At 50.1% G+C, this 21,789-nt stretch overlaps 7 protein-coding genes across 7 annotated transcripts; 4 read left to right on the forward strand and 3 right to left on the reverse strand.

Annotated features, from left to right (window-relative positions):
* Positions 1–1,603: 1,603 nt before the first annotated feature.
* Positions 1,604–4,270, reverse strand: N7481_012638 (1-phosphatidylinositol-4-phosphate 5-kinase; the record flags this gene model as incomplete). Its single annotated transcript, XM_057271857.1, has 2 exons — positions 1,604–3,050; positions 3,108–4,270. 2 exons carry the CDS (start codon positions 4,268–4,270, stop codon positions 1,604–1,606), a joined length of 2,610 nt encoding a protein of 869 aa, XP_057116045.1.
* Positions 4,271–6,370: 2,100 nt separating this feature from the next.
* Positions 6,371–7,676, reverse strand: N7481_012639 (histone H1/H5 family protein; the record flags this gene model as incomplete). The annotated part of the gene is made up of 7 exons (XM_057271858.1): positions 6,371–6,490; positions 6,542–6,706; positions 6,761–6,861; positions 7,055–7,185; positions 7,313–7,335; positions 7,489–7,514; positions 7,610–7,676. 7 exons carry the CDS (start codon positions 7,674–7,676, stop codon positions 6,371–6,373), a joined length of 633 nt encoding a protein of 210 aa, XP_057116046.1.
* A 2,598-nt stretch (positions 7,677–10,274) lies between these two features.
* On the reverse strand, positions 10,275–11,715 carry fen1 (multifunctional nuclease RAD27; the record flags this gene model as incomplete). The annotated part of the gene is made up of 5 exons (XM_057271859.1): positions 10,275–10,796; positions 10,859–11,420; positions 11,480–11,484; positions 11,562–11,647; positions 11,703–11,715. The coding sequence occupies 5 exons, from the start codon at positions 11,713–11,715 to the stop codon at positions 10,275–10,277; spliced, it is 1,188 nt and encodes a 395-aa protein (XP_057116047.1).
* A 306-nt stretch (positions 11,716–12,021) lies between these two features.
* N7481_012641 (uncharacterized protein) lies at positions 12,022–14,449 on the forward strand (the record flags this gene model as incomplete). Its single annotated transcript, XM_057271860.1, has 4 exons — positions 12,022–12,287; positions 12,401–13,244; positions 13,302–13,578; positions 13,629–14,449. The coding sequence occupies 4 exons, from the start codon at positions 12,022–12,024 to the stop codon at positions 14,447–14,449; spliced, it is 2,208 nt and encodes a 735-aa protein (XP_057116048.1).
* A 575-nt stretch (positions 14,450–15,024) lies between these two features.
* Positions 15,025–16,553, forward strand: N7481_012642 (acyl-CoA dehydrogenase; the record flags this gene model as incomplete). The annotated part of the gene is made up of 4 exons (XM_057271861.1): positions 15,025–15,232; positions 15,313–16,228; positions 16,290–16,399; positions 16,507–16,553. The coding sequence occupies 4 exons, from the start codon at positions 15,025–15,027 to the stop codon at positions 16,551–16,553; spliced, it is 1,281 nt and encodes a 426-aa protein (XP_057116049.1).
* A 634-nt stretch (positions 16,554–17,187) lies between these two features.
* N7481_012643 (putative ubiquitin conjugating enzyme (UbcD)) lies at positions 17,188–18,096 on the forward strand (the record flags this gene model as incomplete). Its single annotated transcript, XM_057271862.1, has 5 exons — positions 17,188–17,231; positions 17,291–17,336; positions 17,521–17,550; positions 17,681–17,864; positions 17,957–18,096. The coding sequence occupies 5 exons, from the start codon at positions 17,188–17,190 to the stop codon at positions 18,094–18,096; spliced, it is 444 nt and encodes a 147-aa protein (XP_057116050.1).
* Positions 18,097–20,206: 2,110 nt separating this feature from the next.
* N7481_012644 (glycoside hydrolase family 76 protein) lies at positions 20,207–21,726 on the forward strand (the record flags this gene model as incomplete). The annotated part of the gene is made up of 3 exons (XM_057271863.1): positions 20,207–20,294; positions 20,374–21,065; positions 21,127–21,726. 3 exons carry the CDS (start codon positions 20,207–20,209, stop codon positions 21,724–21,726), a joined length of 1,380 nt encoding a protein of 459 aa, XP_057116051.1.
* Positions 21,727–21,789: the final 63 nt, after the last annotated feature.

Below are 21,789 nucleotides of genomic sequence, written 5' to 3' on the forward strand. Positions count from 1 at the left end.
AATCTTACTTCGCTTCCATGACATCGACTCTTTTCTTCTTCTTCTTTAATTGCTTCTGCGATCCTCCGGCTGGTTATGATGTATCTGGGGGTGGCGTTCATATCTGGGAACCATTGGAATGAACTTGGCATCCCACCGGATTATGTATGGCTTTTTCTTTTCTTAAATCGGGAGCGGATGCAGACATATGATCCGTAATGAATTTAACTCCTCCCCCTGTCCATGAAATGTATTTTCGAGGCCGTTTCTATATGTAGCTAAGTAGGTATCATCACGAATCGAAACAAGACTCAGACTCCAACTCCAACTCCAACGCTGGAAGTAGTACGAGTAAGCTTACGCTTCATCTTATACCTACAGTCTATTCAAATGAACGATTACAATTGGCACCACATCAAATCAAACCAACTCATCACCATTGACGTTGATCTATGTATATTCTAAATTCCAGGAACGAAAGGAAAGGGAAAAGAAAAAAAGGACTTGAAAAGCGGAACCCACGCAAAAGCAAAGCAAAGCTTGGATCGAATCAGGTAGACCCTAAGACTGGAAGACTGTCTTGCAGGTAAAAGCAATTGAGTTGACGCAGATGGAAACAAGAAAAGTGGTATTGTGATTGGTACAGGGTATGGAAGAATGTCGCAAACAACAACGAATTTCAGATCGCTAAGGTACCTCGAGTAGTGGATTGATTGGGTTGAATTGGGGGAAAGCAGGACAATAAGCAAAACGGGGCAGAATGAAGTAAAGAAAACGTGCAAGCGAAAGCAAAGACTGGAATGGAAACAGAGAGATTTGACAAGGAAATTAAAGTGTTTAGTTGATTGGGTCTTCGGTTTGAAGGGGTTCCAATTGTTGGTTTGGTGGCATGTCTGGGCCGTGGTGGGTTGGTTTGGAGATTCTTTCTCTTTTCTCTCATGTAATTGTGAATGCGATGCAGACGTTCAGGCTGGAATGAGAGTGAGAGTGACAAGTGACAATGATGCAGATAGGGAAAGGCAGTAGCTGAAGCTAGGACAGGACAGATGATGTAAGAAAAAGAAAAGAAACTTGAGACACGAAGGAAATTTTGGGTCATTCGGGACCCTAGAGCTGGCGTTGTTGCCAAGTTCGTATGATGGCTTGGGTGAGTAGTCCTCTTACTAAAAGGGGATGTTTTCCAATGAGAGAATGTCGGGTTGGTGGTTGTGGGAATTTGTTCCCAGGCGTTGTAACATGGCATCTCATCTTGTACCGAGACAGCAAGGACGGTTTATCCATTGCTGTGCTGTAATCGGTGGATGGTGGAGATGCTGATGAAGACGGGGCGCTCAAATGAAGAAAAATATACACACGTCACTCGTGAACATCTTGCGACAATATTTGCAGGAGAGGAAAGCAAAAGCAAACGCAGGTGTCTGGGTGACTAATGCAGGGAGGTAATAAAAAAGAGGATACATGCGGTCTATCAAGCAAAGCGTGATGGGAAGGAGGTTGTGTGGGGATATCTCGCTGAATACAAAGAAAAAAGAAAAACAAGATAAGAGATGGGCCGGTCATCCGCGGGAAAGGCAGACACGTTATTTACCTGCGTGGGCTGTTGGAGGTAAATTGGTCTTCTCGGTCAACCCCCCTTGCCTTTTCCAGGTGGCAGTGGACGTTCGTCACGAGGAACTGGAGGGAGATCTTTGTCGGTGACCGGCGCTCCATTCCGGCTATGCTGGCTATGGTCACCAACGCTGCTCGCCTCACCTGCTTCGTCCACAATCGGAAGGGTCGAGGTTGGACCTGGACCTGCTGCATCTGCAGGATCCCAGACGGTGGCTAGCGTTCGAGGATGCGTGACTGAGACATCCTTGGCAGCCTCCTTCTCGGCCGCTTGCATCTGTCGTTCGACAGACGATGCTCGAGAAGTCCTCTTTTCGCCCGACTGTCGCGTACCCTGGGATGCACGGGATTCCCGTCGGCGTTGGGCTTCTTCACTCGACATGGTAATCCCCTTAACGAAGCTGATGAAACGATCGCCGTAACCCTCTGGTGGAATGGGAGAAATTTGTGTGCGGTCATTTGAAAGGCCCTTGAAGAAATTCTCGATCTTCTTGACCGTTCCGTAATGGGTCAGACAATCGATAATTCCTAGGTAGTAGATTTCTTCCCCGGGAGAACCGTCCTCGTGGGTTGCTCGAAAGCCTCCATCATCAGCGTAGAAGATGTGGAACTTTCGCTCATCCAGAATCTCCTCGGGCATCTTGGCAGCTGCCTTGTCCAGAGGCACAGGTCGCTCACGCTTGATCAACATGCGAAGTTCTCGAGCCTTGCGTTCGTTTTCCAGTTTCGATGGGGTCCGCATCAGCATGTTCTGGTTCGTACCGGCTTCCTCGCCCCCGGGCTGGAACACCTGCAGAGTCTTGTCTCTTAACTTTTCCTCATTGCCGCGTTCGGCGTCATGTATTCCGACCAGCAGAGAGTAATCCATTATCTTGAGCCTTTTGAGTAGCTCGACATCTCGTTTGAGCTGCTCCACGAAGAAGCCTCGCTTTTCGGGTCCGCACTGCAAGAAACGATTGCGTCGAACCCAGTTCAGATCTTTCATGGTCGCTCGCGGGTTCCTTTCAAGATCCGACTCTTGCAAATCCCGGCCAATTGTTGAGCCCTTCAAATCGAACGTTTGGTGGATATCTCGGTGAGGCGGGAACAGATTGTTCATCACAACGAAGTGAATCTTGCGGCCATAGGCCATCTTCACGCGATGCAATCCATAGAACTGCGAAATTAGGGTGTTGGGGTTCTTCTCCACGTGTCGGTAGTACTCGGGCAGAACCTTGCGAAGCAGCTTGTGCTCGGCGTGATGGATGGTTTTGATGATGTATTTGTAGTCGCGCGAGAAGTAGAAGAAGCTACCACTCTTGCCTGGGGAGCCCAGTTCAGACAAAATATACTTGCTGGTAAGGGACATCAGGTAATCGGCGGGATCAAGGCGGAATTTCGAACGGAGATGGCGGAACACCCAAGGAGCGTAATCTTTGAACTTGAAGTCGTACTTTGCCGAGGGTATCAATTCGTTTCCGGTGCTGTTCGGAGAACGGGTTAGAAATCATCCAAATATTTCGGTGTGAGGAGATACGAACATATCGAAAGAGAACTTATGCTTGGCATCGAAGTCCGCCGGAGTCAATTCCCGGTCCATCTTCGCATTGATGCGCGAGACCGTGAAGCGGATTCCGGTCAACATGTTGTATGCCGTAACATAGTTCACATGATTCTGGTCGACCTTGGTTCCTACGATGACACGCTCATCATCCTCATCCTCGCGTCGCCGTCTCGCTCGTTTCTGCTTGATGGCCTCCGCCCAACGCGCGGCTTCCTCGTCCGTTTGGGCCTCGTCAAGGTTGCCATCAGACTGTGTTGTCTTTGTTCCGCGTCGCATGAGACTGAAGGAGGTGCGGCGTGGGTTAGCGCTGGTGGGCGATAATCGACCGCTGCTGTATGCAGTATCTTCAATATCACGGCTATTTCGTCGGACACTGGGAGCTCGCGGAACCTGTAAAGAGTGTCGTTGTCGAACGCTGGACGGTTGAGACTCCTGAATGGAGCTGGCATCGTGTACTGAGGGGGCGGGAGGGGACGAGTATCGGTGCTGGCTAGGTCTCGGGGCTAATCGATCGGGGTCTGGGGAGATGCGACCCGCATCTTCAGAATGGGGAACCTGTAAAGAAGAGTTGGATGGACTAGCCGCTCGCTCTGATATTGAGCGTTCCTCTGCAGAAGCACGAGGATAGTCGCCATTGACCATCGGCTTCCCCTGGGAGGGGCGGATGTTAAAAGCGGTCATGCCATTCATCTGTTGATTCGAAACGGATGCCGGTATGGAGCCGGCTCCAGGAGCACCGTCCGAAGGTTTCCGGTCCAGCATAGCTGATGGCCGGCCGATATCTCGGGGGTCTCGAGGGTCTCTGGCGGAGCCATTTCCGATGGAGTGCATGCTGCCGTCTTTAGAGTGTGGCAGTTCGCGCGTGTAGGAGCTAACGCTCGATCGGGGGCCATTCAGGGAGTATGCGCTACCGTTCTTCAGATCACTGAACAATTGGCGATCATTCTGATGGGATTCGTGGTTGGCGTCGCCGTTGGGCCAGTTGGTCCACAGGAAGGTGTTTCCGACAGAGCTTTTGTCGTGCGACTTTCGGTGAGGCGATTCGAAGGATCGGGGATGAGTCGCTGTGGTGGTGGTAGTGGTCGTTGTCGTTGTCGTTGCGGTGGCCGATGGGTAAGCGTCAGAGGAGAAGGATGGCATAGTTGCTTTTGATTCCCAGGGAAACGGGGTGACGTGAACTCTGCGTGGGCCGGCAACCCGAAGTGACGGCAATGGCCCTTATTGGCGGGGGGGGGAGGTTTCAGGAGAGTTGCGAACCGGACCGTGTTCCAGCGGATAATAACGAGGGGAGAAGGGAGATTTTGGCAACTAGCGGTCGGAGAAAGCGAGAGGTCTCAAGCCGGGGTGGGTGCGGCCAGCCAGGGCGAGGATGATGATGGTTCAACGAAAGAGCATGTTCGGACTTCACGCTGACCAGGGTTGCGGGTAGGAACAAGTCGAGATTGTTGGCAAGTGTTGAATTAGGCAGTAAAGAGAGAGGGTCGTAAAAGGGGTGTAAATTGGAAGTGGAGGGAGTGGGGGGGAGAAGTCGAGTCGAAAGGATGGAGATGGAGATGGAGGTTGGTTGTCGGGGGAAAAGAACTTGCGTGTCGTAATTGGCATTACTAGTCAAGTACGGCAGGGGAGACTCTGCCCACTGCACAACACTCTGTACTCTACTCTACTCCACTACTCAGCCATTCCTAGTCACAAGCCACACCAACGATCTCTTCTACTCTTGATCTTTCTACTTTTCCCTCTCCAGACACAGTTCACTGGCTGAAAGAAGGGAATAGAAATTTCCCATCTGCGGGGTGTATGGATGCCCATGACCGAGGACCAACCCCCCCCAGTGCATTATGCAAGGAGAACAACGTGACGTCGCACAGGCGCTCGAGAGAGAACTTTTTCCAGGATTCGACTACGAGTACATACCGACTCACTACAGTATGTAACCAGTCAAGGGACTTGGAGATGAACTGCATAATTACCCTATCAGTACGGGGTTTCTGGATAGTATTGCCGGCGTATAGCCAGGCATCCAATGTGACCGGATGTCCCTGAACCAAACGATCCGAGTCTGTGGTTTATCAAGAATCTCACCCTTACTCTCTCCTACTACTTACTGTACTAGTATTTTAAGAGACCACTTATCTACTCCGTAATTACCGGCCCTCACCTTCTCCGTACTTCGAAATTAAGCAACTTCCTAGCAACGCCATTTCATCCCTGATGAGGCCCTCTTTTCCGTTCCAAAAATAACCCGCTCCACCAGTGATGAAATCATGCACGATCTGATGGCCCGGGGTCACGATCGCGTGGTTATGAACGGGTGGTATGCAAAGTCCCTGAGAAGAAAACCCCCAAAAAAATTTACGCTATCTCATTTAATACGGTGCTCAAAATCGGTACAAGTACATATCAGGGCCTAGCCGCTGGGGACTCTTCGCAGGGCCCGTCTTGGCCAAGCCGGTGGCAAATTGTACGAACATTTGGGGGCCCTCCGCTGGCATGGTAATCAGCCACAAAGAGAGCCTAATCTAGAGCCAGACCGCAATTTTGTAAAGACAATTAATTGACTGCAATCTCGGATGTTTATTTATTACTAGTAGTACTCAATACACTTCTTCTCTAACGCGTCTCGATCGCCCACTAGCCACGGGGATCACCGAGAAATGAGAGTACTGTATGATCATCAGCACAATTTCAGTATACGGTACATCATTACATACGCGTTATGCAACCCCACTTATCCTCAGCGTCAACAACAGCGATATCCATAACAATATACATTCAGTCTACTCCGTACGAAAAATGCACAGTAAATTTAACCGAATCGGTTCGAACAGAATTCATTTCGACTGATATCCTCTCAAAAGAGCCCCAATCGAGAGACGAGGAAAAAATATGGAAAAAAAAAAGAGAAACAAGGAATAAGCCAGACAATTTCCCCGTTGAAACCCACCGCAGGACGCCATTTCCCTCCCACGTTGGAGAAAAGGAAAGAGAAACACAACAAAAACAAAGCCATCATAACGAAGATATTCCCAGAAAAAAAAAAACAATCAACAAAGGAGAACCATCAGAGCCACCAGATCAGCGAGGTGAAGAAAAGAAATTACAGCGGAAGAAAGACGAATTTCAAGATGGCCGAGCCTCCCGGGAGGGAGAGAGAGTGCGCACGTTAAAAGGGGAGGAAAAAGGGAGATCCGGGAGGAACGACATCAAACTACAAAAGAAAAGGGAGGTTTATATAGCCTCCTATTTCTTGGGAGTAGCCTTCTTCTTCGCGGCGGCCTTGGCCGGAGGAGCGGTCGTCTTGGTGACGCGTCCAGACTTGGTCTTGCCAATGACCTTGGGCTGCTCGACGATGGCGGGGGCCTGGGATGATTAGTCGGTGGTTCAGGGACACACGAGCGACGATCAACTTACAGCAGTGGGAGTCTTGCGAGCCTTTCCAGAGTTGGCCTTGGGACGGCCAGCGGTCTTCTTGGCAGTGGTGGTCTTCTTGACAGCAGCGGGCTTGGGGCCGGGCTTAGCGGCAGCCTTCTTAGGGGCAGCGACCTTTTTAGTGGTGGTGGCCTTGGTGGCAGTCTTCTATTGGAAAATGTAAGTCAAGCGCCGGCGAGCATATCTTTGGACAAAGCTTACCTTGGCGGCAGTCTTGGGCTTGGGACCGGGCTTAGCAGCAGCCTTAGCGGCGGGCTTCGCGGCGGGCTCCTTCTTGGCCAGCTTCAGAGGGCCAGAGGGTCCTGTGACGCGACATGTTAGTCACTTGATTCCGCAGAGAGGCGACAGCGATATAGGTCCAGCCACAGATCGTCGAAGCAAGTACATTCACATAATAATGTACACGCGATTTCGAATGCTGCACTGGACAACTGGAAAGGAAGGGGCAAAAAAAAAAAAACTGAAGAAAAATAAGAGAAGAAGAGTGGGACTTACCCTTGGGCTGAGTGAACTCGCTCTTCTCAACACCGGCCTTGATGGCCTTGTTGAACTGAGCATCGAAGGTGGCTTGAGAAGCGACATTGATCTTGTTGTTCGAAGAGACGTACTTCTTGATAGCCTGGCGACTAAATTGGGAAAAATAAGTTAGTGGCGTGATATGGGAGGAAAGGTTGACGCGCGCTTCGTGGGAGGGGGGAAGAAGATTCCCACGAACGCGAACGCGACAACGAGGTGAAAATGCGCCCAACATACCTGCTACCATTGCGCTCCTTCAGCTATATGCGGAGAAACCAGTCAGCAATTGAAAATGATAAACAAACCCCATCCACATTGTGGTGGTGGCTGTTCAAAGCAAACGGCCGAGCGTGTCACGGTCGGGCGCGCGACCCGAATCACAACACGACGGGCGCCAGCGGTGATCTACTCACGTTGACGATAGCATCCTTGATCATATCTATATTGATGGAATCAGCAGACGTTCGCGACGCGAACGATGCCCCGATCGCGTTTACGCGATGGGGTGGTCGCTCAGGATCAGTGAAAACATACCACGGTAGGAGGCGTGAGCGGCGGGAGTGGCCTTCTTGGTCGCGCCGGTTGCTTTCTTGGGAGGCATGATGAGATGAGTTGATTTGATTGAAAGGAAGAGAAGATGTTATCAACAAGTACTGGATAGTACAAAGCTAAAATCGAAAAGATGTGTGTGGGGAGAGGGAGAAAGTAGAGAAAAGAAGAAGCAACAGCGGAAGGGGGAAGGGCCGCGGGGCATCCGTGATTTATAGGCGGCCGCTGTTGACAGCCAGATCAACCCAGTCTTCCCTCTCTCTGCCGGAAAATCGCATGGGTCTTTTTCTCCTTTTGTTGGTGGATATTTACCATTATTTCGTACTTGTGTGCTTTGAACTTTTGATACTATTTTTTCTCTCTCTGTCTTGTCCTTCTTTTTTTTCTAATATTTTATGGTTTTGTTCTATTCCAAGTTGGTGGTCTTCCATCCAGCCTTTGGCGCGTCGAACGAATCTGCAGAACTGGTCAGGAATGGTTGGCCGCGAGCATTCCCCGGATTGGGCAGACGAGAGGAGTAACACGTCCTTGTGCGCATCTACCTCGAATCTTGGCTTGGAAGCCTTTGATCGAAGTCCTACTAGGGTTTATGACTCTTGACTGGTCCCCGCGTCTACGATTCCTCTTTATCAACAAGAAATCGCGCATTTCTTCGTTTGTCGCGGCGAACAACTCCATGCACCTTTTTCCTTTTTTTGGGGTGACTTTTCTCTCAAGGGTCCTAACAAGGCATGGACACATTCCACAAGGTCTTAAGTGATCGCCCACAGAGTACGATTGGTTCCTTTTCCCTACCTCTGTTCTCAGCCAATGTGGCTGGGGGGGAGGAATCCAGATCTTCGTCTGAATATTCCGAGCGGATCTCCCAGGTCCAGCCGTTGCGGACTAGTAGTAACTAGGGAACAAGTAGCTCTCTTTAATCTAAGTGGAATGTCATACTGACATACATGGACTCCCCTGAATTTTCTTTTCCATGATATACCTAGTAGTTATTATTATACTTCGGGGACGCGCAGTTGCAGCATGCGATCTCCGGGAGAGGGGATCTCCTTGCGTGCTTCCCTCAGGACCTGCAGATCCAGTAACTACGAGTGCGAGTATCACGAGGCCTTTTTTCCCCGCCCGGTTTTTTGCCATCGGTTCGGTCCACGGTCCACGCCCGGCACTCGATGATGTCGTTGACTTGGTTGTGTTGTAGTGAGTGCGCTTGGTTGGTCTCACGCGGCCGTATAGTCCGTGGAGCCCTAACTGCTCTCCGTCGCGCTACCCGTGATCGTCGTTGGCCAACACGCTCTCATATCATGTCATCTGGGAACTAGTGTTGCATCGTTATTTGTGTGGGGGGGGGGAAATAGTACTAGTAGTGGATAGAATAGAAAATGTATTTTTATCATTTATTATTTAGACTGTTTCTATTTTATCTTCGTTTATACTGTGGGATGTGGTAGAAGTGTGGACCTGTGTGTCTCTATATTGCTGGTCTGCTGTTCTAGTGAGATGTGGATATATATATTGCGGAATTTTGAAATACCTTTCAAGGTTACTTCGAAGAGGGTACATCGGCTGTGATTGATACCAAAGGCCAATAGAACGCGCAAAATCTAGTGATCCACGTTAACCGAGCGACTACTGGATGAATCGCTCTCCACTGGGCCCGGTTTCTTAAACGATGGGTGATCGCGGTTCATGAAGCACTGACTGGCACTGACTCCCAGATGCTTAATCTACATTTTTTGAGATCTCCATTCGAAAACATCACACGGCAGAGAAAAATAAATACAGATAGTGTAGGACTACTCTCATCTCTGTCCGAAATTACCTAGAAATGTCTTGACTATGTTCTGGGGGTAAAGGGGGGAAGCTGCTCTGCCCGGCCCGGCCCAGCTGCATTCGCATCAACCTTGCAGCGGACAAGATGAGACCACCCAAAGGGGTGATCCCAACCCACCTCGCTAATTTCTTTCGACGAAATGGCCAAAAATATAGTCAAGGCCACGATGAAAACAAAACATAGCAATTTGAGCCCGTCTCATGCCGGCCGCGATCAAGATCACTCGCTCTTGTCCATTGGCAGATCACGATCCACCTCGCTTATTCCGGACGATCTAAACAAGAGCATCGGGGTTTGGCTCTTCTAAAACCACCACAACCACCCCTGAACTTGGTTATAGAGCATTCATAATTATTCAATATACAGGTCTCAATTCAATGAAAGTTTATTTGAGCGTTTTCCGATGCCGTATTGACTAGGATCACGGAAATGGTGGTTCATAGACACCACCCCTTCCATCTTATATTCTCTGATCCTGCACCCCATGCGGCTCTACAGTACTTCCGAGTAGCCAAAATAGTGTTACTGGACCGATCTGGTTCTTGAAATTTGATTATTTCACTTTCGCTGGTATGATATGCTATAGACTCCATCTCATGGGCTTGAAGGCCAGGTGGGAAGAAAGTAGCCCCCACCCCTAAATCGTGACCCGAAAATGCAATTGGAAATCAAAGCAAACAGAAAAAGATCCCAAAAAAACAATGGGAAATAAAAGCCTGCCCACGCCAACGCCTGATTTTGAGAAAGACGGAAAAAGAAAGATTTGCCAGCAAACCCCGTTGGTTAACTGGATTGACCGGAAGGAAGTACGTACATAGACTAGCCGGCCGCACGAGGCTTCGCCTTCGAGTCTTTCTTGGCCTTGGCCTCATCCTTCTTGCGCTTCTTTTGTTGAGCAATCTTGTCATCATTCTTGCGCTTCAAGCTGGCTTTCTCGTCATCTGTCCGTGCGACGGGCTTGAAGAATCCCTCCAGTCGCGCCTGTTGAGCACTCTTCAGGTTCTTAGTGAGACGGGCGGCACCGTTGCGCACGCGGTCCTCGTTGAATCCCTTGTCCCCGACTAGGTACTCGATCAATCCGTCCACGTTCGGCGCGTCCCATTTGAAATCGCACTCCGGGTGATCTGCGTCATGGACGTCAGGATTGGCAAACAGTTCCCGCGCATCTTGGTACGGCCAGCTCTCTGGGACGACGTATTTCTTCTTCGGGTCATTCTGCATATATTCGAGGACCTTCTCGAGGGACTTGTGTTCCTTGATCAGGGCGAGAGCCGTGCTGGGTCCGACCTTGGGGATGGGCTCAAGGTAATCGCATCCGAGAAGAATGCAGAGATCGATGAACTGCGTAGTGAGTCGGGGGGTCAGTATTTAAAAGGTGAAATGTGACAAAGGGAACCCCTCACCTGGTCACGATCCATATTGAGGCCCTCCATGGCCCGGGAAAGGTGGATCTCTTGGATCGGCTCCTTGCGCTGTTCACTGAAGGTCAAGTGGCGCAAAAGGATAGGCGACTCGAAGCACAGCGTATCCATATCCTCCGACGCAGCAGCGTAAACCTTTCCAGCACGCGCCAGAACCGCACATTGCGCCTCGGCCTCGGTGGGTGCAGTGATGTAAGGAATGCCCATGAGCGACAAGAGCTTCTTGCATTCGGCATTGTGTTCACGAGTAACTCGGACTGTTCGTCGCGAGAACTTCTCGATATCTTCGGCGGTACCGGTCTCTTTAGCTTCCTCATGGGCTTCGGTTGCCTCGGCCTTACGTGCACCACGCTTGGCCAGCTCGCCCGACTTCAGCTTTGGCGGGGCTCCGTCGAAGACGTAAAGAGGCTTGATACCGTTATCGACCATTCGTAGAGTACGGTAGAACAGGCCCATCAAGTGAGATGTTGTCTCGCCGGACTCGCTCATTAATTGTTGACCCTCTGAGCGCACCGCGATCAGGAAACTGTAGATACTCATTGATCTGTGTTTGGTTAGTGGAATACGTTCGTAGATTCCTTGCACGACGGATGTTGGACGTACGCATCCTGTCACGGGAAGGAGATTATTAGCCATTTAATTTCTATCAAAAGCAAAGCAGAGAGATTCTCAGGTGAGGGCATACAATGGCGACCTTGCGGCCAAAATGATTTTTGATCTCCCCCGTCTTGATCGCATCGGGGGCGTTCTCTGAGATTACCTGGTATAGGTCTTGTCGTGGCCCAGGTCAGCAGGTCCCAGAAACGATTTGAAGCTGCAAACTCACGTTTGATACCCATATTGGCGACTTTGAATCCTTCAAGCTGGAGGGCAGGTTTGGTTGGGAAGATTGCCAAGATCGCCTTTCACCGCGGTAGACTGACGCGACGCGCCAATGCGCGCATCATGAGGAACCCGCCATTAAACCCAAACGGGAAGATCCACGTGATAAATACACGTGACCGGCGACCGGGGCCGGTCCAGGCCCGAACATTGCCTCAGGCTGCGATATCGGTCGATTACCGGACGGCGTCGCAACCCCGCCTTTCTGTCCCCGGAGTCTGCTCTTGTTTTTATTTCGCGGAGCATGAGTTCGATTACTCATTATGAAGCGGAATCGCATTCATTTCGAGGGCAATGGCGATGCCTCGTCGGCCTCTCCGCAAGGCAGTTTCACTCCCGAGGATCAATCGCGGCAGTCGCAACATGTCCCGAAGATCTCACGGAGGATACGTGCCTGCACGGAATGTAAGCGACATAAGGTCCGGTGTGATATGAAGGCAGGCGAGTCGAGCTGCTCGAGATGTCGACGTATGGGGCTGGAGTGTGTTGTCAACAAAAGCCTCCAGACATTACTAGAGGATGAAGCGGAGTGAGTTGATTTCCTCGGAGCTAATAGCTCCTTTTAATTGCTTTCTTTCTTTCTCTTTTTTTTTTTTCGCTTGCCTAGTCGCAATTACTAATAAAGCTATTTGGTCGATATAGGTGGAAAACCACGATCGAGCTCGCAATGACCGACCTGCTTAGGAAGGCGCAACTGCCGGAACTGTCATATTACCAAGCGGGTGGTGGATCGACCGAGACACCTTCGAAGAAACGAAGTCGGAAAGAGTCAACCGTATCGGTAGATGATGTGGGATATGCATATGGACACCACAAGGCTGCCTCAGCGGATACACCTATTCCTGGAACTACGGGTTCCAGCTCATCTACCTATACATTCCCCCAACCGCAAACACAATACTCGATAGACCGCGAAGAGACCGCGGCTACTTCATTAGTGACTGCGCCCATGGGGAGCTTGTACGAAGTTACGCAGTTGAGTGAAAACCGCGAGAGCTCTTCTCCCACACAGCGATATCCATCGGACCAGGCGCTGGTGACGGATTTCATTTCACGCGGCGTGGTGGAACTGCAAGAGGCAGAGGAGTTGTTCTATCATTTCGACCAAGTTCTGAATCGCTATCTTTGGGATGGCGCACTTCTCCCACACAAAGATCTGGCATCTGTGAGGCGATCCTCGTCCTTGATGTCCGCAGCGATCCTCGCTGTGACTGCACTCCATATGCCGACCAAAGAGCGCACGTTTGATACCTGTTATACGGAGTTTGCGAAATTGGCATCCGAATCCATGCTTGGAGACCATCATAGCTTGGACGATGTGCGGGCATTATGTATCGGTGCTTTCTGGCTTGCTGATGTGAGCTGGAAGCTTTCCGGGTATGCGGTCCGCATTGCCACTGAGCGCAATTTGCATCAGTTCTATCGGAAGGCCGTACAAGGCTCACCAGAGCACAAGGAACAAGCTCGGCTGTGGTATCTCCTATATGTATGCTTTTGATCTCCCCGCCTCTTCAATCAATTCCGAGAGACTAACAACCAGAAGACCCTTGAACATCACTTCTCTATCGCATATGGTCGACCGCCCATCATCCACGAAGATGCATCCATCACCCAACATAACACTTTCACACAGACCCCATCCATCACTCAGGGTGACCTACGATTGCACAGCCAGGTAGACTTGTTCATAATTCTTACTCGCATATATTTCGCTTTCGGACCGGATGTTGATCTTGAGGTCGCCGAGAGCGACTTCCCCAAGATCGACCAGTATGACACGGATTTGGGCCATTGGAAATCGGCATGGCTTCCAAGGCTTGGTAAGTCAATTTCTTGCTTCAACTCGGGCTGCAATTCGCTGCTAACACAGTCACATCTAAAGCTGGGAGCCGTCACGTTGGCGCATACCCCTACAAAGCCGTGTACATGCACTATAACTTTTCTCGACTACAGCTATATTCGGTTGCACTACGCACATATCATTCCTCAACTTCTTCGCGAACCATGTCGCCCGAACGACGGAAGCGGGCTAATATCGCGATTGAGTCGGCCATTGCCACTTTACAGGTTGTGCTGGACGAACGAGACATCCAGAGAGCGCTAGTCGGCGTGCCTCTATATCTCCACAGCATGATCACTTTCGCGGCGGTATTCCTATTGAAGATTGCTGCTAAGGCATGCTCGAGCGGAGCGAACCAACAAAATAACTCGATTGCATCGGCAGGTTTGCTGGTCGATATTGGATATGTGCGAATTCTGGTTGGACGAATTGTCGAAATGATGGTATCCTGCAGCCAAAGAGCAAGCGAGCGCCATCTAAGTCATCACATTGCTCGCGGTCTACGCAAGATGCTGACGGGCCTGGAAGAATGGGAGAAGCGAAATGGCACCCAGCCCTCCATGGGGTCCAACCAACAGGAAACATCATCTCTTTTCAAACCGGTTATAATTCCTGGAGCACAGATCTTAGGAGAACGAGACACTATCCTAAACCACCCGCCACCGCTGTTGGGTGTGGCGCCTTTGTCTGCCGAACGCAGCAACGGGTTCGAGCCGACGACAATCGGCAAGCCTGAACCAGGACTTTCGGAGGGTTCAATGGACCCCATGATGGCAGATTTGTGGGGATTCGATGAGGATTACTTCCCCACGGGGGTGTTTGATTTCCTGCAAAGCCAGATGCCTGCATGAGGATCTCTCTTGCGAGTCTGTAGATGTGAATATTCCCGGACCCTTGTCCCTTGTACATAATAATTACCATATAAGCCGGACCTGGTCGTACCAAGCAGACAGATAATATTGTTAAAATGAACGAGATCCCGTCAATGAATGAAGTAGCAATACAAGCTGTAGCCATAGTAAATATCATGGCTGTATCCATACATGTACTATAAATTCTTAAAACCAGGCATGGGTGTATCGTCGGCAGTGTTGGAACGCCGAGCGAACCGAACAAGTCACACCAGCATGACCGAAAAAGTCCGACCCCGGAGCCCTACAGCCGATACGACCTCGAAAAGTCGGGGGATCCATCGAATCAAGTTTCCAGATTTTGCCCCTTGCGATCGCCGACAGAATCCAGCGCGTCACTCCACTCGGTCTTTGTCGTTGAGTTCGGAGATCCCACTGCCCCAGAATTGCCGAGGCTCTCCGTCCTTTTAGCGCATATTTGATAGAGCTCCCCCGCAACCTGACGACATTTACTCCGTACAGCCAACTTCAATTCCTTTCTCCCACCAAGTGACCGTTGTCGATCTCTTACAAAAATGATGAACCGCTCTCTCCTGCGCTTGGCTGCGCGCTCTGTCCAGGCTGGCCCTGGTTCCTCTGTCGCTGGTCGGCGTTATGCTTCTTCGGCAGTCTTTAACTGGGAAGATCCCCTCGCCGCTGCGGAACTTTACACGGAAGAAGAATTGGCTATTCAGGACACAGCACGACAGTACTGCCAAGAGCAATTGCAGCCGCGTGTACTCGGTACGTTTCTTTTCCCCGTCCTTTATATTCCTCATATTATGTTTTTATGTCATTGACTAACGCGAATCGTAACCTCCTAGAGGCCTACCGCAATGAAGACTACGATCGCAAGATCCTCCACGAGATGGGAGAGCTTGGCCTGCTGGGCGCTTCGATTGAGGGATATGGCTGTGCCGGAGTTAGCACAGTCGCCTCAGGTTTGATCACCAAGGAGGTGGAGCGAGTGGACTCTGGATACCGATCAGGCATGTCTGTGCAGAGCTCACTGGCGATGACGGGTATCTACGAATTCGGCACCGAAGAGCAAAAGCAGCGATTCCTGCCCGGTCTAGCCAAGGGTCAATTGGCCGGTTGCTTCGGCTTGACCGAGCCAAATCACGGCTCAGATCCCGGCGCGATGGAGACCGTGGCCCGCGAGCACCCAACTCAAAAGGGCATGTATCTCTTGAGCGGCAGCAAAACGTGGATCACCAACTCGCCTATTTCAGACCTGGCGTTGGTCTGGGCTAAGCTTGAGTCGACGGGCAAGATTCGTGGATTCGTTGTTGAGCGTTCGCGATGCCCGCCGGGTACATTCGAGACTCCTGCTATAAAGAACAAGAGTGCGCTCCGTGCTTCAATTACGGGCATGATTCAGATGGATGATTGCCCTGTTCCTGCTGAGAATATGTTTCCTGATGTTGAGGGTCTGACTGGTCCGTTTACTTGCCTGAATAGCGCGCGCCTGGGTATCGCTTTTGGTAGCATGGGTGCTTTGGAAGACTGCCTGGCTCGTGCTCGTGATTACAGTCTAGAGCGCAAGCAGTTCAAGGGAAACCCTCTGGCGAAATACCAGCTGGTTCAGAAGAAGCTGGCCGATGCGGCGACTGATGCGGCGTACGGTACTCTGGCCGCTGTGCAGGTAGCTCGCCTCAAGGATGCTGGCAAGGCCACCCCCGAGATGATCTCGATGATCAAACGTCAAAACTGCGACCGAGCGCTGGTCAACTCGCGGATGTATGTTTTCTTTTTTTATTGATTCTTTCCACAGCCGGATACTGACTATCTATTTCTACAGTCTGCAGGAAATCTTTGGCGGTAATGCTGCTAGCGACGAGTACCACATCGGACGTCATGTAGCCAATTTGTTTGTGGTCCAGACCTACGAGGGCCAGAGTGACATTCATGGTGAGTGCATATTTACGCGCCCAACCTGCCTTACCTTGACATGGGTTTCCGGGTCTCTTTTTTGTTTTGCTTTTTCTTTCGGGTAGATACACTAACCATTCGTATAGCGTTGATTCTGGGCCGAGCCATTACTGGAAAGCAGGCCTTTGTCTAGGACCGCCCCTTTCTGCCATCTATATATAAATTTCTTGTAGTATACATCATTAGATACGTGATACCTGTGTATGTATCTCACAATACACCTGACAACGCATTTTCCCGAAGAAAACCGGAGGGCGGTTGTCTGCCCCATCGGGGCGCCTCACCCGCACGTGACATCATAGAGGGGCGCGAAAAGAGTGAATCGGAAAAAAAATCGAAAGAGACCACCACTACCTATTGTAAAGCCATTCTGTATGAGTTACCCCATAATAGGCAAATATTCAAACCTATCAATAGAAACAAGATCAATACTGCTACCAGAGGATCCTCTATTCGCTCTGATTGAGAACAATGCTAGCCCTACAAAGGTCCTCCCAGACATGAGTCAGCAATAGATAATACAGAAATTAGTACATGGTGGCGTGTATTACCAATACACTGACCTGAGGATTACCAGTCAGACGCACCTGTCCGCCCAGCCCACTTTCTCTCAGAGTGTGGTTGCCCCCTCTTTCTTCTTCTCTCTTCTTCTTTTCCACACAACGACGTAACCGTACGTGGAACACATCTGGGATAAACTTCGATCTCTCTCTAACTCTCATTCATTCAGTCTCTCTCTCTCCACCTCACTTCTCTCGCTCGTCGTCATGGCTCTCAAGCGCATTAACAAGGAACTCACTGATCTGGGCCGGTAAGACGACCACTTTCTCACTCTGGAACCAACTGGTGATGCTAACCTCTCCGCCACAGGGATCCCCCGTCTTCTTGCTCCGCTGGTCCTGTCGGAGACGATCTGGTATATACAACCCCCTCCTTCCACCGCCTCTATCTCTCAAGCCCCGTTACTCAGTCGGTTTGGTCTTTGCGAAGAGCCTTATCGTGTGGCGGGGCTGAGGCTCACCAGCCCCTCCCGCAGATCGCCAGATAATAGTGGGATGTCATGGATGATGCTGACCGATGTCTTTTTTCTTCTCTTCTAGTTCCACTGGCAAGCTACGATCATGGGTCCTGTAAGTTGATCCCCATATTCAAACACCGCGCGACCGTGGGGCGGAATTCGATTTCCCTCCTTGCATATTACAGTTGGTCAGAGCCCAAGGTGTACCTGAATACTAACCCGCATTTTTTTTTTCACAATAGGGTGACTCGCCATACTCCGGAGGTGTCTTCTTCCTCACGATTAACTTCCCTACCGACTACCCGTTCAAGCCCCCCAAGGTTCACTTCACCACCCGCATCTATCACCCCAACATCAACTCGAACGGCAGTATCTGTCTGGACATCCTGAGGGACCAATGGAGCCCCGCCCTCACCATCTCGAAAGGTTCGTTACGACCCTCGACACGAAAGAACATCTCCCCTTCAACGTCGTGTCATGTCGAGATGTATCGTTGTCGCTGACTCATTTGCTTCTAGTACTGCTTTCGATCTGCTCCATGCTCACAGACCCCAACCCGGACGACCCTCTCGTACCCGAGATCGCCCATGTCTACAAGACCGACCGCCCGCGGTACGAAGCGACGGCTCGTGAGTGGACTCGCAAGTACGCTATCTGATCGGCAATTTTCCAACAAATCTGCCCAACACCCTCTTCTCCCTTCCGCGTGACCTCTCGGTTCGCCCTCTCTCCGACGCCCCTGCATTTCTCTTTTCATGTTTCTTCTCTCTGTTAGATTCAAACCCGCGAAGCCTGGCGTACCATGGTCGTAGAAACTTTGCGTGCTCCGACAACTTTTCCTCTGCTTGCGTGCGTGCTCGCAGCTTGCTCAGTTTCGAAACATATTTCCTGTGTGCTTGTGTTTGTGTGCTAGTTTCCGGGCAATGCCATATCCCAACGATCATTATGAGCTATTCTTTTTATCTTCTTCTCTCACTCTCCTTCTTTTCGTGCTTCTTTTGCATCCGGAGTTCAAGTTTCCTTTTACTTGGGGAGGTTGGAAAGGGTTTTCAGCATTCGGTGTCTTCACTTCCATCCTCACATGTCGAGACAAGACAAGAAAGAAATGAAGTTTCAAAAAAGAAGTTCTGGAAGGAAAGCCAAAAAAAGAAACACTACGCAAATCCAGCCCAACCTCATCCTCTCCTAATGAACGATTCGATGGATGGTGGGAAGGTGCTTCTTGTTCGTCTCAATTCGATTGTTATGCATTCTCGACGATGGTATCAGGTGGGAAGGGGACGAGTTTTAACCTGGGAAGACAGGGAAAGCAAAAACGGGAAAATCGGAGGGAGACTGAGCTTTTTTTTATTTCGTGGAATGGAGTGGAGGTGTCTACGATTTTATTCTTCTCTACTTTATTGTCGCAGATAGCACAATCCAGGCAGGCCGGTCTATGTGTTAACATTTTTCAGAGGGTTGAGTAGATTTATAGTTTGTAGTTTGTATCGCGCAGTTAAACTGGCTTTGTTGTTTATTGGGATAGTTCTTGATAGTATGCCCCGTGGATCATCGTGGGTTGGTCTCAATTCTCACCATAAGGGTTCTTTAGCCTACCATTCAAATACAGTTTTACCCTCATGAAGCATTAGGAAGGAACTGGCCTGGTACTATTGATAATGCGAGGCATAGCCGTATCTAGCGGGGTGCTGGAGATATAATTGCACCAAGCTAGACATGAGTGCCAGTGTGAAGGAGATCAGGTTCATTGAAATTTTGCTGAGATATGATTGAATCCTTTCTATCTATTCATAGTTCATATGTTGCTCGACCAGCTTGTATATAATACCCCTGGGGCTCGGTTGACTTTAGGGATAGAACATAACAACTTGTTGCCAGCCAAGCGATAGAAATTCTTTCTAGAGTTCTGCATTAATGTACACCGCAAATTTCCCAAATCGGGAGCTGGAAGAGCAGCCAAACTACTGGTAGATGGTTGTGGTGATCTAAGAAGTATGAGGTAGCCGTGAAGTGAGGATAGTTTGGCCTTGAAAGTTTGTATAGGTCTATTGCCCTTAGACTTCAAGCCTTGGGACGAGTCAACTCACACTGCACGCATGTATTGCTTCATTGCTTTGATTAGTCGTTTGCATATCGTTTGTCCTTTATCGAGAGAGTACTAGATATGGTGAGCCCTGGGGGTTCCCACTTTTAGCTAGTATCACCTCATCTCATTTCATCTCTCTCGCTAACCTACCGTTAGGCCATCAATATTGCCCTGTAACATGACCTCATTTCATAACTTTAGTGCTGATCCTGCAAGACTCTGAATGTGAACAAGCATTTCCCCCAGTTGTTCCATTGATTTCAAGAGGCCAAAGACTCTCAGGTACAAAATTGGGGCTATGTCAAACCTAACCAATCAGCATCTTCCATGCCCGCCAGGACCCTCCACCTCCTCAACACGAAGCGAGATGAGCCGAGAGATCCACCATTTTTACTCGTTCGCCGCAAATAGTTCTGTTTTAGTACCAAAAGAGCCTCAACGCCGTCGTGTCAGGGTCCGAAGATTTGATTTGCACCAGCAACCTTAGCCCCCAAAGACACCGCGCTACCACAAGGCTCTGACCCCCTTAAAACCTGGCCCTAAGCGAGTTCGGTCAGGTACGGCGGATCGCGTTTGGATAGTTTGTTATATAGAAAAGTAACTTGGCCCCCAATGGATTTTTCCTTCCTTGAAAACACAAAAATCTTTCCCCGCCGTATCCGGTGGAAGCTCAACTCGCGTCATGTTAGGACACAATTTGAAGGCGGCCTTGGCCGTTGCATTGCTGGCTGGCTCTGCAGCAGCGATCGATTTGAACATCAAAGATGAGCGTGAGTCCTGCGTCGCAACCAGACTATAACCCGAAGATGAAGAACACGAACAAAAAACTAACTAGTACCCGCCTCATAGAATCTATCAAGGATGCCGCCAAAACTGCCGCATCAGGTGCGATGACCTTCTACTCGAACCAGTCCTCCAACATCCCCGGTTTCGTGGACCCCTGGTGGGAAGGAAGTGTGCTTTTCAGCGTCATGATGCAATACTGGTCTCTTACCGGAGATGACTCCAACAATGACGCCGTGAGCGAGGGAATGTATTGGCAGCGCGGAGCCGACAACAACTACATGCCCATCAACGTCAGCTCGTACATTGGCAACGACGACCAGCTTACCTGGGGCCTTGCTGCTATGACCGCCGCCGAGCTGGATTATCCTCAGAAATCATCGATGCCGTCTTGGGAAAAACTCGCGGAGAATGTCTGGAATACTGTCTCCAGTCGGTGGGATACGGATAACTGCGATGGAGGTCTGCGATGGCAGATCTATCCTTACCAAAGTGGTTACAGTATTAAGAATGCGATTTCAAATGGTGCTTTGTTCGCTCTCTCGGCAAGACTGGGTCGGTTCACGAACAACCAAACATATGCGGATTGGGCAGAGAAGATCTGGGATTGGAGCGCGAAGACGCCCCTACTCAACGAGAAGACCTGGAATATTGCCGATACCACCTCATGCGAAGAAGACTGCAGCGACCATGATGATTTCCAGTGGAGTTTCAATTATGGCTTATACATGTCCGGAGCCGCTTACATGTACAACCAGGTAAGCTTGTTTTCAGTCTTGAAGCCTTCGGTGAACATTAAGAGCTAACGAAGACGACCAGACCGACGGAAAGAGCAAGTGGAAGAATGGCCTGACTGGCCTCCTCAAAACTTCCCAGGAATTCTTCCCTGAGAAATATGGTGGAAAGATCTTGTCCGAAATCACCTGCGAACGGACTTCGACATGCAACAGGAACGAAATCCTTTTCAAAGGCCTCTTCGCGCAAGACCTAGCCTTCATCGCCCAGGTCGCACCATACACCGAATCCGATATCTTGCCCTTGCTGCAGGGCTCGGCTTCCGCGGCTGCAAAGTCCTGTACTGGTGGTAAGAACGATGATCTTTGCGGCCTCAAATGGTACAATTCAAAGTACGATGGGTCAGAGGGTTTGGAGCAACAGATCAGCGCGACCGCTATCTTCGTTGCCAACCTGATCACTTTTGATCAAAAGGCACTCGCAACACAATCAACCGCGAAGAACAGCAATTCTTCTAGCACGACCAGTGGATCGCCATCTTCCACTAGCAATGGCACTACAGTCGTCACCGAGACTGCCAGTGCTAGCGGCGGTAAGGGTGATGGTAATGGCGCCGGTATGCTAGCCAGCGGACCTGTTGTGCTTATTAGCGGGATGGTGATGGGTATCCTGTCCATTCTTTAAGAAATTTTCATTGTCGTTCATTCCATTATAGGGATAGCGGTTTTCCCTTCTTTTTTTGTATTA

The sequence above is a fragment of the Penicillium waksmanii genome, assembly GCF_028829765.1.
Source record: "Penicillium waksmanii strain IBT 27052 chromosome Unknown utg000010l:1.0-3698451.0:1.0-3701458.0, whole genome shotgun sequence".
NCBI lineage: Eukaryota > Fungi > Ascomycota > Eurotiomycetes > Eurotiales > Aspergillaceae > Penicillium > Penicillium waksmanii.